This window comes from Prionailurus viverrinus, unplaced genomic scaffold (genome assembly GCF_022837055.1).
Source record: "Prionailurus viverrinus isolate Anna unplaced genomic scaffold, UM_Priviv_1.0 scaffold_45, whole genome shotgun sequence".
NCBI classification, from domain to species: Eukaryota; Metazoa; Chordata; class Mammalia; order Carnivora; family Felidae; genus Prionailurus; species Prionailurus viverrinus.
Genome location: NW_025927610.1, coordinates 3,645,159 through 3,658,204, shown reverse-complemented (window position 1 = coordinate 3,658,204; position 13,046 = coordinate 3,645,159). Strand labels below are relative to the sequence as shown.

Genomic DNA, 13,046 nt, shown 5'->3' with positions numbered 1-13,046 from the left:
TGAGGATACAAGTAATCATGGCACCTTGGGTGGGCTTTGGGTGTAGGAAGGACGTGGAGGGGGCCCACGACCAGGCCAGAGAGCTGGCAGTTCCACAAGCACCAGCCCAGATGGGCAGGCTCCCCTAGGGGGTGAGGGTGGGACCCAGAGCTCCAGCAGGGCACAGAGGCCTCCCTGAGGACACGGGGAGGAGAGATGGTCACCAAAGGACAGACGAGAGGCAGGACCCGCAGGGCTGTGCAGGAGTTTAAAGTGGGGGGGGGGGGGGGTTGCCTAAAGTATGGCTGGCACAGTGGGGACCTGAGCCCCCAACGGCCTGGCATAGCTGTGGGGAAGACAAGGCCCGTCAAGGGGTCTGGGCAAGCGGGAGGCTCATGGAAGGAGGGGGGAGGGAGAGGGAGGCAGGGAGCCCTAGAGGGGAGGGGGCAGGGAGCCCCAGAGGCGCTGGTCTGCCTTTTAGGTGATTACTCTGGGGCTGCCTTAGGGGCAACGGGTGAATCTGGGTCAGGGCGGTGGGGAGACCCTGCAGACGTCCCAGCAAGAGGGGAAGGGACTTCCTATGTGGCAGCACGCCGGACCAAGCGAGGCTCATCCGACAGGGTCCGGGCCCTCCTCCCAGTCTGCCCAGGTCGGCCGCCCGCGAGGGCCTCAGGACTCCGGAGAGAAGGGCCACGCGGTGTGAACTCACTATGGTGTTTATTGGCTGTGATTCCATCCAGAGAGAACACACGCGGCGGCCCCCCACATGCAGGAGGAGGCAGGCGCAAGGACAGAAGGACGGACGACATCCACGGTCTACGCTAAGCTTGGCGGCTCCGGGCGCCCCATGCGCTGGGAACGGGATGCGGGGTTTCTACGAGACGAGGCCCTGTGTGCTCGGAGCGGGCTTGTTGACGTGTGAAAACAGGCATTTAAAAAAGACACGGGACCGGGAGGAGTCAGAGGGCGCAGGGCGTCCGAAGGTAGTATTGCAGTCTATTGTTATGGCTTCTCTAAAGAGCTACGTGGGGCCGCGCCCCTGGCCCACAACACGTGGACGCGATGAATGTGTGACACGGACAGAAAGGGGCCCCCGGACACCGAGGCGACGGGCCTTCTGTCCCGATAGAACTCCCCAAACACGTAAGACCTCATTTACCTGAGATTCAACATATCGTGATGCAAAGGAAAACAAGGATGAAGAGACAGAGGGTCAGGGAGGCCCGCGGAGGCTCCCCACAGACTCCACCTGCGCCCAGGTGGGGCCACCTGGCAGGTCCCCACCTCGAGGGGCCCGCACCTGGCTGGCGGAGGAGGGCCTCAGGGACCGTCTCCAGGTGCCGCGCTCATCCGAGGGCCTGAGCCTCCTCCCCGCTCTTGCGGAAGGTGCAGGCGCACAGGGGGTGAGGGCAGGGGAGCCCGCGACCCCAGAGTGGCCTCCGCTAAGAAGATAGGAGGTGCCAACCAGGGAGGGGAGAGGGCTGGGCCGACGGACGCAGAGGGGCGGGGAGTCGCAGGGCGCGGGAGGGGCTGCACTGTTCCACGCTGCGCCGGGCGGCGGGGGGGGGGGGGGCCGTGTCGGAGCTCCCCCAGGCCTATTGCTTGGTTTCCCTTAGTTTGGAAGAGAACCGGGTCCTGGTATTTGTCCGAAGCAAAGCCTTCCAGAGGAGTGGGCCGAGAAGGGGGGGTGGAGGACAGGTTGAGACAGATGGACAATGTGAGGGGTGCAGGTGGAGGTGGGCAACCTGCAGACGGCAGGGTTCAGACCCTGCAGCCCGGGTGTCGCTGCGGGGGTGGGGGAGGCTCCCCACCCCTGCCGCAGCTCCCCTCCCAGCCCGCACGCCCGCCTTCCCCCCACTATGGCTGTGCTCCTGAGTTTGGGACGGGACAAGCGCCCAACAACGCAGGGACGGCGCACCGACGGCTGGTCGGGATGCTGGCCCTTCGGTGGCCCTGGCCTCGGGCACTGCTGGGAGGGTGTGAAGGGCGGGAGCAGTAAGGGACGTCCCAGGCTCTGGGGGAGGAGGGTCCAACCCAGAGGAGCACGTGGGCCGGTCCACGGGGGGCCCTGGGGAGGGGCGGGCACCCCTCCCCCCCAGGCGGTGGCAATGGCAGTGAGGGGAGTGGGCTGGTGGCGAGAGAGGCGCGAGGGGGCATGGGGCGGGTAGGTCTAGGACTATGGCTTATATCGGCATTGGGGGACTGCACTCTGCTCCCGACGTCCCTTCAGGGGCCTCCGAGGAGGGCATGTACAGGGGGTAGGTAGGCAAGGGGGGCGGCGGGGGTGGGGGTCCGGGCTCAGGCGGGCTGTGTCCGGCGCGGGGCGTTACTTCTTGAACATGTCCTGCAGCGGCCCGGGCAGGTACTTGATGACGGTGTCCAGGATGCTCTCGTCCTCCTCCTCCGGCTCGTCCCCACAGCCGGGCGGGATGGCTTTCTTCGGCCGCGTCAGGCTGCCCTCCGAATTGGCCTCCATGGCGGCCTGGGCCTCAGCCTCACGCTCTTCCTTCTTCTTGATGCCGTACTGCGGGGGAGGGGCGGGGGTCAGACGGGCAAGCGGTCTCCAGGCCCCGGGCTGGAGCCCGGGCCACACAGTACTGGGAGGGCTGGACCCCTCCCGCAACCGCGGGATTGGCGGAGAGAACATTGCCTGCGGCTGAGAAAGGCTGTCGGGAGCCCCTGGCCCCACAGACCACCACCAAGACCCCTGATGGCAAAATCCCACCCAGGAGGGTGCCTGGTGCCGGGGGGCGGTGGGGGGGGTGGGGAACCCTCACGGAGAATGCCGGAGCGACAGCAGAAGCCAGGGCTCAGGGCTTGGGGGGCCGCATTGAGGGGGGAAGCGGGGGGAGGGGAGGTCGGTCCCTATGGGGTGCCAGTGACCCCGCCCCACCCCTGGCCTCTCCACCCTACCCACCCACCTCGCCTTCCCAGGAGGCTGGCCTGGGCTGTGGTCTAGGAGCGGTGGGAGGGGCGGGCAGGACATGTGCACGCAGTGGCGGATCACCCATTGCTCTGGGGCTGGCCGGCCCACACAGCCCCAGATCCCTGGTCGGGTGACGTGAGGTCAGACCGTCATGCCTGGCCAAGTCCGCCTAGATGTGGCTACAACGCCCGCCCCTCGTGGACAGCCAGCGGAGGCGAGTGCCCAACGGCAGCCCTAAGTGGAGCCCCCCTAGGCGTGCCCTCAGCCCATACTCCTGGCCACCCCTGAGCCCTCCATTTCCGGTCTCCTGTGTGTGTCTCTGCCCTCAGCTCTTACCCAGGTCTCCCGTCTCTAGTGGGTTGAATGGTGCCCCCCAAAAAACTCTTGTCACCTGGAACCTCAAAATGTGACCTTATTTGGAAATAGGGTCTCTGCAGATGTAACTAAGATAAGGAGACGAGATCGCCCTGGGCCCTAAATCCAGTAAGAGTTTCCTTGCAAGAGAAAAGAAAAGGACAGAGAGAGGCATATGAAAACGGAGAAGGCGGAGTGGACACCGCCACAGGCCAAGGACGCCAAGGACTGCCAGAGCCACCGCAAGAGAACTGTAAGAGGCAAGGAAGGGTTCTCTCCTGCAGGTTCCAGAGGGAGGGCAGTCCTGCCCACACGCTGATTCGGGACTTCTGGGCTCCGGAACTGCAAGAATTCGTTTCCAAGGGACTGAGGTGTGCCCCTGACCCCCAGGCCATCACCAGCTCCTCAGGAGCTTGTGCTCAGCGTGAGGCCTCCTGTCTCAGGGCTGGTGGGAAGCGGGTGGGGGCAAGCTGGACTCATGCTTTTGGGGGCTGGTGGTCTGTCTGACGGGCCGAGCGCAGGACCCACTCAGGCTGGAAAGAGGGGCGCCCGTTGGCCGGGTCTGAGCTTCCGGATCACACATGAGGGAATGCACAGGAGCAGAAGCATTAACAAGGATGAAGAGGGGAAACTGGGGCAGCGTGTGGGTGTCGGCGAGTAGCCACAAGCTCCGGATTCCTGCTGGGGGACACACAAGCACAGGATCACGGGCCCCGGGGAGGACACGCTTCCGCCCAGGCGGAGGACTCACCCCACTGTACACTCCTCTGTCCTCGCCAGCCCCACCAGAAGTGGTGGGTTCTGCTTCTGGTGCTTGGGCGGAGGGGGGAACGCCCTCGCTCTCCAGGAAGGGCCTTCCTTCTGCTTCCAGATGCCGGGGGGGCTGCTATGTCCCCCCCCCCCCCCCCGCAGCTCGCTAAAGGTACTGAAGGAAACCTCTGCACCTTCTCCTCTCTGAGGCTGCAGATGGCTTCAGGCACGGGGGAGGCAAGGGCCACCTTCAGCAGCGATCAGAGAGGCGGGGAGCCTTGCTCTCTGCCCAGCTGTGACCAGAGCTGGGGCCCCCTTGGGCAACTGCCAGACATCGAGGAAAGAGGAATGAAGGGTTTATCTAGGTTTCTTCAGCAGGAGCCCTGAGCAGCCCACATGCCCCTATGTACCCTGAACAACTGCCAGGAGTGCTACGAGGGTCTCGATGAGGACCTGACGAGGGCACCCCGAGAACTCTTTGGCAGCGGGCACACTGACCAGAGGGCCCTCCCTACTGAGCACTGGTATCAGGTCAGCCAAAGGCACGGCGTGTCACAAGCTGCCCGGACACCAGGCACTCCCTCGCCCAAGAAGCACAGGCCCTCTTCCCGGGTCACCATTCTGGGACAACCTTACGGTGGACGGCAGTGGCCCTTGGGCTTGGAAGGGAAAGGAGGGACATGTGGCTTGGAGCCCTGTGGGGTGGAGCGTGGGCAGGGGAGAGAAACACTTCCAGAAACTAGGTCAGACCAAAGAGAGCTTCCCTCCAGCCAAGGGCACAGAGTCCAACAGACTCCTAAAGCCACAGGGTGTCCACGCACAAGGCGGGCACATTTGTGTGCCGGGGTGAAGGTCTGTGGGCGGGACCCGGCGAGAATAACCTGGGGGAGCCCCATCTGAAGGGCAGGCGCAGGGGGGAAGTGGGGAGGGTTACCTGGACAGGTGGAAGAGGGCTCAGCGGACACGAGAGTCAGGCAGATTCTCTTAGGGGCAGGACCCGGGGGCTGGGTCACTCAATGGTGCTGGGTGCAGGGGGGACCAGGTGCTCCCCACGCCCAAGCGGGCACGCTGCCCTCACCACTCAGTACAGCTGCTGGCAAGGGGGCCAGATCTCCCCCAGCCACAGCCACCCCCACCCCCCATTCTTCCATTTCTGGGGGACCCTGGGGCAGGTGGGTATTTTTCCCGAGCTGAAGGCTCATAGGAGGGAGGGGGCCAAATTCCGGAGGTTAGAGCGGTGCGGCCGGAAGGCCTGGGGCTCCAGCGACATAACGCGTCGGAACCCCTCCGGAGCTGCCTCTGACCCGTGGGTGGAGGGGCTCACCATCGTCCCCATCTGCCCAGCACCGCTCCCCCACCGATGCCTGGCCGGGCGACCACTGTCTCATTTAGCTCTGCAGCCACAGAGGCAAGGCCCCCACCTGGCACACTCAGCTTGGGGTGATCAGGCAGACCCCAGCAGGTGTCTGCTCCCCAACACACCCCTATCTTCGCTGCTGGTGGGTCCTCTGGAGGCAGGTCCTGACTCACTGCTCCTACCTAATCCCGCAATAGCTGGAAAAGCGATCAGGCCGGGCAGGTGAAACCATGGCCAGCCCCACTGGTAAGAGCAGCAAAGACGCGGGCCCACAGGTGAACCCTCATCCTGGCGAGCCTGGGTAGCTGATGTGGGCTCCAGCGTGTGCAATCCAGAGATGTGCTCCATGGAGCCAGGCGAAGGGGAGGGTGCGGGGCAGCCCCCCAGGCCCCGCGCCCACCTTGTCTCGGATGCCCTGCCGCATGGCCTCGCGTTCCGCCTCCATCTTGGCGTACTTGGCTTTGCGCTCCTCCTCCTCCTGCCGCAGGGCTTCCTGGCGCTCCTCCTCCTTCTTGGCCGCATCGGGGTCCTTCTCCTCGTCACCCCCGAGCATCTTCCCCATGTCCTTTGTGGCCCCTGGGGACAGAAAGCCGGTGAGTCCGGCCAGCGAGGGTCCAGGCCCGCCCCACCCCCCTCCGCTGGTTCCGGAGCGCTCCCCGCCGTCAGGGGCAGCCTGGCCTGCGTGAGTGTCGGGCGGAGGTCAGCGCTGGCAGGAAGTGTGGACGTGCGCCCGCGGTGCTGGCGTGTGTGTGCGCGTGCGCTTGCAGCCGCGGATGCGTGTGTGTGTGCGCGTGTGCGCGCGCGTGCGGGTGTGTGCGTGTACACACGTGTGCTTGCAGCTGAGGATGTGTGCGCGTGTGTGGTTGAGGCTGCGGATGTGTGTGTGCTTGTGTGTGTGCACGCGCGGGTGTGTGTGTGCTTGCAGCTGTGGATGTGTGTGTGTACTTTGTGTGTGTGTGTGTGCACGCGTGGGTGTGTGCGTGTACACACGTGCGCTTGCAGCCGCGGATGCGTGTGTGTGCGCGCGCGGGTGTGTGCGTGTACACACGTGTGCTTGCAGCTGAGAATGTGTGTGTATGGCGTGTGCGCGTGCCCGCGTGGGCCCGGGAGCCCCTGGCGTGTATCTCCTCTGGCTCTCGTGTCCAACAAGCTCAGCCTTCCGAAGGTGCTGGAAGGAGTGGCTGAATGCAGGAGCACGGGGGCTCAGGGGTTCGGTGTCTGCAGAGGCTCCCAGCAGGGGCTGAGGGCGGCGGGCAGAGCGGCTGGGGGCCGTGTGCCGTAGCACCAAGGCCCTAATTTCTCCGCTGCACCAGCCACCACTTTTCTCATGAGCTCCTGATTCACAGGCGACAACAAAACACCTTCCGGGACGCCCTCCGTGACTCGGCCCATAGGACAGAGACGCGTAATTACAGCCTCAGAGCTCGGCTGGCACCGCAGTGGGCCCTGGCCCCCGGTGGCTGCTGGGAGCGGAGCGGCCCCCCTCACAGGCACCGTCGGCGGCGGGTCTGGTGGGCGCCGATCTCAGCCCGGGGCGGTCAGCCCGCGGGGGCGCCCCCGCATGGCCAGTGGGAGCGAGGCAGCCGTTCCCGTCACCCCTGCAGGCTTCCTGGGAACTGGCCGCATCCGTAACAGGTCCACCTACCCCAGGGCTCCCCTGTGCCTGCCATCCACCTCCTGTGACCCTGAGCGAGGGCCAGTGACTGCCCAGCCCCACTCCCACCCTTCCGTCGGCCTCGCCGGCACCGGCCCCTGAGGGTCTTGCCTCTGTCCTCTGGTCCCGTGATGAGCCCTCACAAGCACGGCCCAGGGCTAGCCGAGTCCACGCCTTGGGCACGAACAGTGAGGTGGACAGCGAGGTGGAGACACACAAGAACTCCTCAGGTAAGTTTGTGAAGGTGGGCGCTGACACGACTGCCCCTCTCCAGAAGGGCCCCATCCCCACACTGGCATTGAGGCCCAGCTCCGTACTGCCCCCTTCTCTCCACATGCAGCGACTCCATGTTCTGATCCTCTCTTTCCATGTCCTTGTACTACCGCACTCAGGTGATACTGCACAGGTCCGTGTAGTGCTGAACCTGGAGAGAGTCCCCTCCCTGCAGATATCTGTGCCATATGCTGCTTTTGCCTGTTACTCGGGAGTGATACCCCCCCCCCCGCCCCCGCCCCACCCGGTGAGCAGAGGAAGAAGTTTGGAAGGCCACCAGCTGTTGGTAGCAATAGGACAACTCTTTGATTGAGTGTTCTGGGCCGAAAACTAGATGTTTGTCAGGCTGGGCCACACCTACACCGTGGGCCTTCTTAGTTGCTGGAAACTATCACAGGGTCTCGGGGGATGGGGAGGCTAAGGGCAACTTGCCACCATGTCACTGTGGGGACAGGGAGTCCTCCTGTACCAGGCATTTTGACACGGATCCAGAAAACTAAAACCTCAGGGTCAGTTTTCAGGCACATCTGCAGAATTCTGTAAAGCATATTTGAAGCCAGTGTTTCAAGGGAAAGCAGGTCATAGAGTCTAGTCACTGACTCTTCCAATAGTTGCCCAGATGACGAAGCAGATTCTCTGTGCCTCCTGGCGCTGCTGCTACCTCTGGCGGGGGCGGGGGGGGGGGGGGTGGGGGCAGGAACAAACTCCCACAATCCAGGGAGCAGCTGCAATTTCCCCCACCTCTTTGGCCTGTTGGCCAACCAGAGCATCAATGTACATCTCCCCCCTTGAACAAGCTAATTCACACTAAAGTGAGAGTGACCAGCTGCTTTTCCTCCCTCCTAGGAAGGACTGATGTCTTAAAGCAGAACTGGTAAACCTCTCCTGGGAGGGGTGAGGGCTGCGGGGGCGCCCTTACTTGGCGGCCTCTAAACCCGCTTCTCCAACGCATCACATGGGCTATAGGCCTAGTGATCAAATATGCATTTATTGGGCAGCAGCTGTGTGCTGAGCTCTGCTACACCAGGTGTGGGCCTGGGAGGGGAGGCTTGCCTAGGACCCTTCTGGCTCTGAGTTTCATGGGCTCCCCAGGGTCCCTGGTGTTCTTGTCTTGCCTCTAGTTGAGCTCTGGGTGGGTCCATTTGGCCAGAGACTTAGGGAAAGCCAAAGGAGGAGCTAGTCCCTCAGTCGGAAGGGTGGCCCTGGGAGGCTGGATGGCCTCTCCTAGACCAGGGTAAGGGGACCAGAGGTCACTGCAGCGGTGTGGATTCGTGCCACACCGGCTGGCTGCGAAGCCACTCACTGTCTGAATGGGACCACCCTTTGGGGCATCCACGGCGCCCCCCCACCCTCCCCTGCATGGCCTCCACTGCTGCGCAAACACACTTCCGGAAGCCCCACCTGGCTGGGAATTCGAAGGGCAGCCGGCGCCACGGCAGAAACCGTGGGAAGCTTGTTCCTGGCACCGAGACCCAACATGCCATTTGCTGTCCTGGCGCAGAAGCCGGGGTGGCCAGGCTAGCTCGGCCAGGGCGGGGCTGCCGGCGGTGACGCCTAGGGGGTCCCTGCTCCAGAGCCACCAGCCACATTTACAGATGAGGAGACCGGCACGGGGCACTTCCACCCCACGCTCAGGGTCCAAAGTCTCTGACTGAGGAAGGTGGGTGGTATCTGAGGCTGGGGGGTCCCGCAGCCAGGGTCCCACGCTGGCCCCCAGGGGCATCAGCATGGGAGAGGGGGTGGAGTCTACCCCATCTTTTCCGTCACTCTTCTCTGAGCCTGAGTTTCCCAGGTGAGAAATGAGAAACCAGTGCCTGGGGTTGGGGGACGCAGACCCAGCTCAGGACGAGGTGGGGGCATCTTTCCACTCAGGAGTGGGTCCTGTACTTGGCGGGGGGGGGGTGGCGGTGGCATGCAGAAATCCAACAACAGCCAGAGAGGGCCACTCGCTGAGGTTCACAGAACGCCCGTGATGAGAAAGCATGAGCAGGGGGTCTGCATGCCCACCCAGCCGATGGGAGCTCCCAGGCCCTGCCCGGGCCCCTACCTGCCCCAGTTCTACCCACTCCCTCTGCCCACAGCCCCACCCGCCAGATCCTCCTCCCTCGATGCCCCTGCCAACATAATAGCACTCCCCTCAGCTCTCAGAAGTTTTCTCTGCAGGCCTGGGGAGGCAGGGGCGGAGTTACAGGCTCTGACGTTCCTACCTCAGGGCCTTTGCACTTGCTGCCCTTCCTTGAGCTCGTTTTCCAGAACTTTGTCCACTACTCCTGGCCCAGTATCTTCCCAGACAGCCTTTCCCGGGGCTCCTCACATACACTAGTCACCCCTGTAGTCAGAACCCTGCTCAGTGTTCACTACCATGGGGGGTTCATTTATGGTACCTTATACGTAATTGAAAGTATGCATATTTAGATAATACATAAGCCAATCAACATGTTGGTTTTTGAAACTTCATTTTGAAATAGTTTCCGATTTACAGAGGTCATGCAGGTGCTGCAAAGGGTTCCTGCACACGCCTGACCAGATCCTCCTAATGCCAACCATAACACCTTCATCAAAACCATTACAACGACACAGGTATGACACTGTGAAGTGGACCACAGACTTTGTTTGAATGTCACCACTTTTTCCACTACTGTTCCTTTCCGGTTCCAGGATCCAATCCAGGATTCCGTGTTATATTTGGATGGAGGTCAGGTTTTAAAGTTTTTTTTTTTTTCAACGTTTTTTATTTATTTTTGGGACAGAGAGAGACAGAGCATGAACGGGGGAGGGGCAGAGAGAGAGGGAGACTCAGAATCGGAAACAGGCTCCGGGCTCCGGGCCATCAGCCCAGAGCCTGACGCGGGGCTCGAACTCACGGACCGCGAGATCGTGACCTGAGCTGAAGTCGGACGCTCAACCAACTGCGCCACCCAGGCGCCCCTGGAAGTCAGTTTTTAAAAAGAGAAAAGTGTTTTTTAACTTGAAGTAACTCTATAGGAAAAATTACAAAATTTAATGAAAAACTAAAAAATATCTAAACAAATAAAGGCACTTGTCACATCCATGGCTGGGGAGACTCCGTGACTCAGCACTCAGTTCTCCCCAGAGTGAGTTACGGATGGGTGCGATCTCCATCACACCCCCAAGAGTTAGACAGGAAATTCTGTGAAGTTTGACAAGCTAAGAGTTTTGCATACAAAGAGCTAAAAGTCCCCTAATGGTCAGGACAGAAAGCTGAGGGAAGAGCCAGGAAGAAGACAGGACCCAGCAGACAGCAGCCTGGCTGTGGTGCAGGGGAGGAACACAGAAAAAAAGGGATCGGAGGGGAGAGCCCATCCGCAGACCCACAAACACACAGACACGGGACCGGGACAGCGGTGACAGAGGAAGGGCCTCAGAACCCTGGAGAAAGAACCAGATTTCCCTAAATGGGGCTGGGATAACTGAGATTTTGGTGGGGAAGCAGGACACCGGACTCCTGTGTGGCAGCACAGATTCTTGTCGATTATAGATCTGAACGTGAACCCAAAATGAAAACGGGAAAGAGAAGACACCCTCCTCAGCCAGGTACCACTATCTGAAATGATAGTTTACTTGCTTTTCTCTTGTCGGTCTCGGCCGATAGAAAGTGAGCTCTATGATTGACCACTCGCGGCTGTGCCCCCACCACCTAGAACGGCATCTGGCACGTAGTAGGTGGTCGACAAATACCTGGCAGATAAAGAACTTAAAAAAATTGTTTAAATATGTATCGTGCACTCAGCCACAAATAAAGTCTTAACAAACCCTTCGGCTAATGTCATAGTCCGTGATGAAATACTGCTCCATAACAAAGCTGCCAGGACAACTCAAGAGGGAAGGACAGCCCTCTGCCAAGCGGCGCTGAAACCATCAGGATCCCCAGGCCAACAAATGCGCCAGTCTCTTCCCTCGCCTCACTCCTTACACGAAGCTCAATCACAGACCCAACTGTACAAGCTAAAATTCTAGAACTACCGGAAGTAAACATAAGAGAACGACCTCTGTGAGCCTGACTTCCACGAAGATCTCACATAAGTGAGACTTGAACCTTGGAAGAGTAACCGGGCTTCATCGGCATCCAAGACGGAGCTGCCCCAGGTCCCGCTGCGCCCCGCCCTGCAGGCCGCAGTGACAGGTGGGGCAGGGGGCTCCCTGCAAGGAGTTCTGCGGAATCTCCTAAGAAAATACACACACCAAGTTCTGCTGGTGACGTGGCCACACACCTGAAGGACTCGTGACATCCAGGGAAAATGTGGTCGAACGGCTCCATGAGATACTTACAGATACGCATCAATCGCCGATACGTAACTGTGCGTGATGCGCGATGCGGGTCGTCCGTCCTTCCGGCGGGAACTGCAACAGTTCCTTCTTCTTTCTTTCGTTGGGGTCCGGACCAATCAGGATTCGCACGGCTGTAGTACAACCGTCAGGGAAGAGCTGCCCCACGGGCCAGAGGGAAAAACGCACCCTCACCGTGAGTCCCAGAAACGCCTGGGGAGCTTCAGACAGTGCAAAGGTCATCAGGTCGGAGCGGTCTTACACGTGACAGTGGCCACTGCGGGGGCGGGGGGAGGGGGGGGAATGCCGGGCTGTGCCCTGTCTCAGCCTCCGGGCGGGGGGGGGGGGGGGGGGGTGGGGGGTGGTCACAGCAGTGTGGGCGACCTGACACTCTCCAGCACGTTCCGTCTCGAGTCCCCCCGACTTTCAACCCCGCAGCCTGTCCCTCCACAACAGTCCCATTAAAACAAACGCTCAGCCAGGCGCAGACAAAAGAGTATCACAGACGCCTTGTTTGGAAAGCCAGCAGACAAAAGCCCTCTGTAGGAACATACCCATGTTTTCCGATTATCGACAGACAGAAGAAAGGATCAGCAGGTTACAAACCAGGTTCACACCAACCTAAACCCTGAACAAAATAGCATGAGTCCTTTTCAAACTCATGGAATGTTGGCAAAATGTATCAAATGTTGCTCTACATCACGATGAGACCCCACTTGACAGCCATGACTATTACAAAATAATAATAGTTTAAAAAGAGGAAAAACAGAAAGCAAGCCTTGGCCAGGGTGTGGGGAAACCGGGAGCCTGCGTGCTGTCCGTGGGAACGTAAAACAGTACAGCCACTGCGTGAGAAAATCAGAGCGTCCCCCTGTGACCCAGGAAGGGTTCCCCTAGGTAAATGCCCCAAAGGACTGGAGACAGCAGTATTCACAATAACCGACAGGTGGAAACAGCCCAAATGTCCCCCAGCAGATGGCTGGACAAACACTGCGGTCCATCCACACAATGGAATATTACTCAGTCTGAAACAAGAATGAAATTCTGACACCTGCCACCACACAGATGACCCCTCAAAATGTCACACTGGGTGAAATACCCCAAAGAAGAACCAATACAGCAGGGTTCCACTTATATGAGATCCTCCAAATGGCAAAGTCATAGAGACAGAAGGTGGATGGTGAGGGCCAGAGCCGGGGGAGGGGGGGGAGTCACTGAGCAATGACGACAGAGTGTCAGTTTGGGACGACGAGATGGAAGGGGCAGTGGTGCCGCGACACTGTGACTGTCCTCAACGCCACTGAGCCCCCAGCAAAACATGGGCAAAATGGCACACGTTACACTATTGATATTCATCACAAAAAAAGAGAAGCATACAATTGAAGTTTAGTTATTTATTTATTCTGAGAGAGAGAGAGAGAGTGCAAAGGGGTGGGGCAGAGACAGAGAGAGAGAGCAGGGGAGGG

At 60.4% G+C, this 13,046-nt stretch overlaps 1 protein-coding gene across 2 annotated transcripts in view; it reads right to left on the bottom strand.

The window, feature by feature from the left end:
* Window positions 1-2,255: 2,255 nt before the first annotated feature.
* The window catches only part of CPLX1 (complexin 1), a 30,178-nt gene continuing 19,387 nt past the window's right edge, over window positions 2,256-13,046 (bottom strand). Inside the window, exons 1-3 of one of the 2 annotated variants that reach the window (XM_047847276.1) lie at window positions 11,584-11,653; window positions 5,767-5,942; window positions 2,256-2,503 (exon numbers count right to left, since the gene is read on the bottom strand). In XM_047847276.1, coding sequence (XP_047703232.1) covers window positions 2,306-2,503; window positions 5,767-5,942; window positions 11,584-11,593 — 384 coding nt within the window. In that variant the 5' untranslated portion in view covers window positions 11,594-11,653 and the 3' untranslated portion in view covers window positions 2,256-2,305. Of the gene's footprint in view, window positions 2,504-5,766; window positions 5,943-11,583; window positions 11,654-13,046 lie in introns of those variants that run through there. The other variant, XM_047847275.1, reaches the window with a different exon arrangement.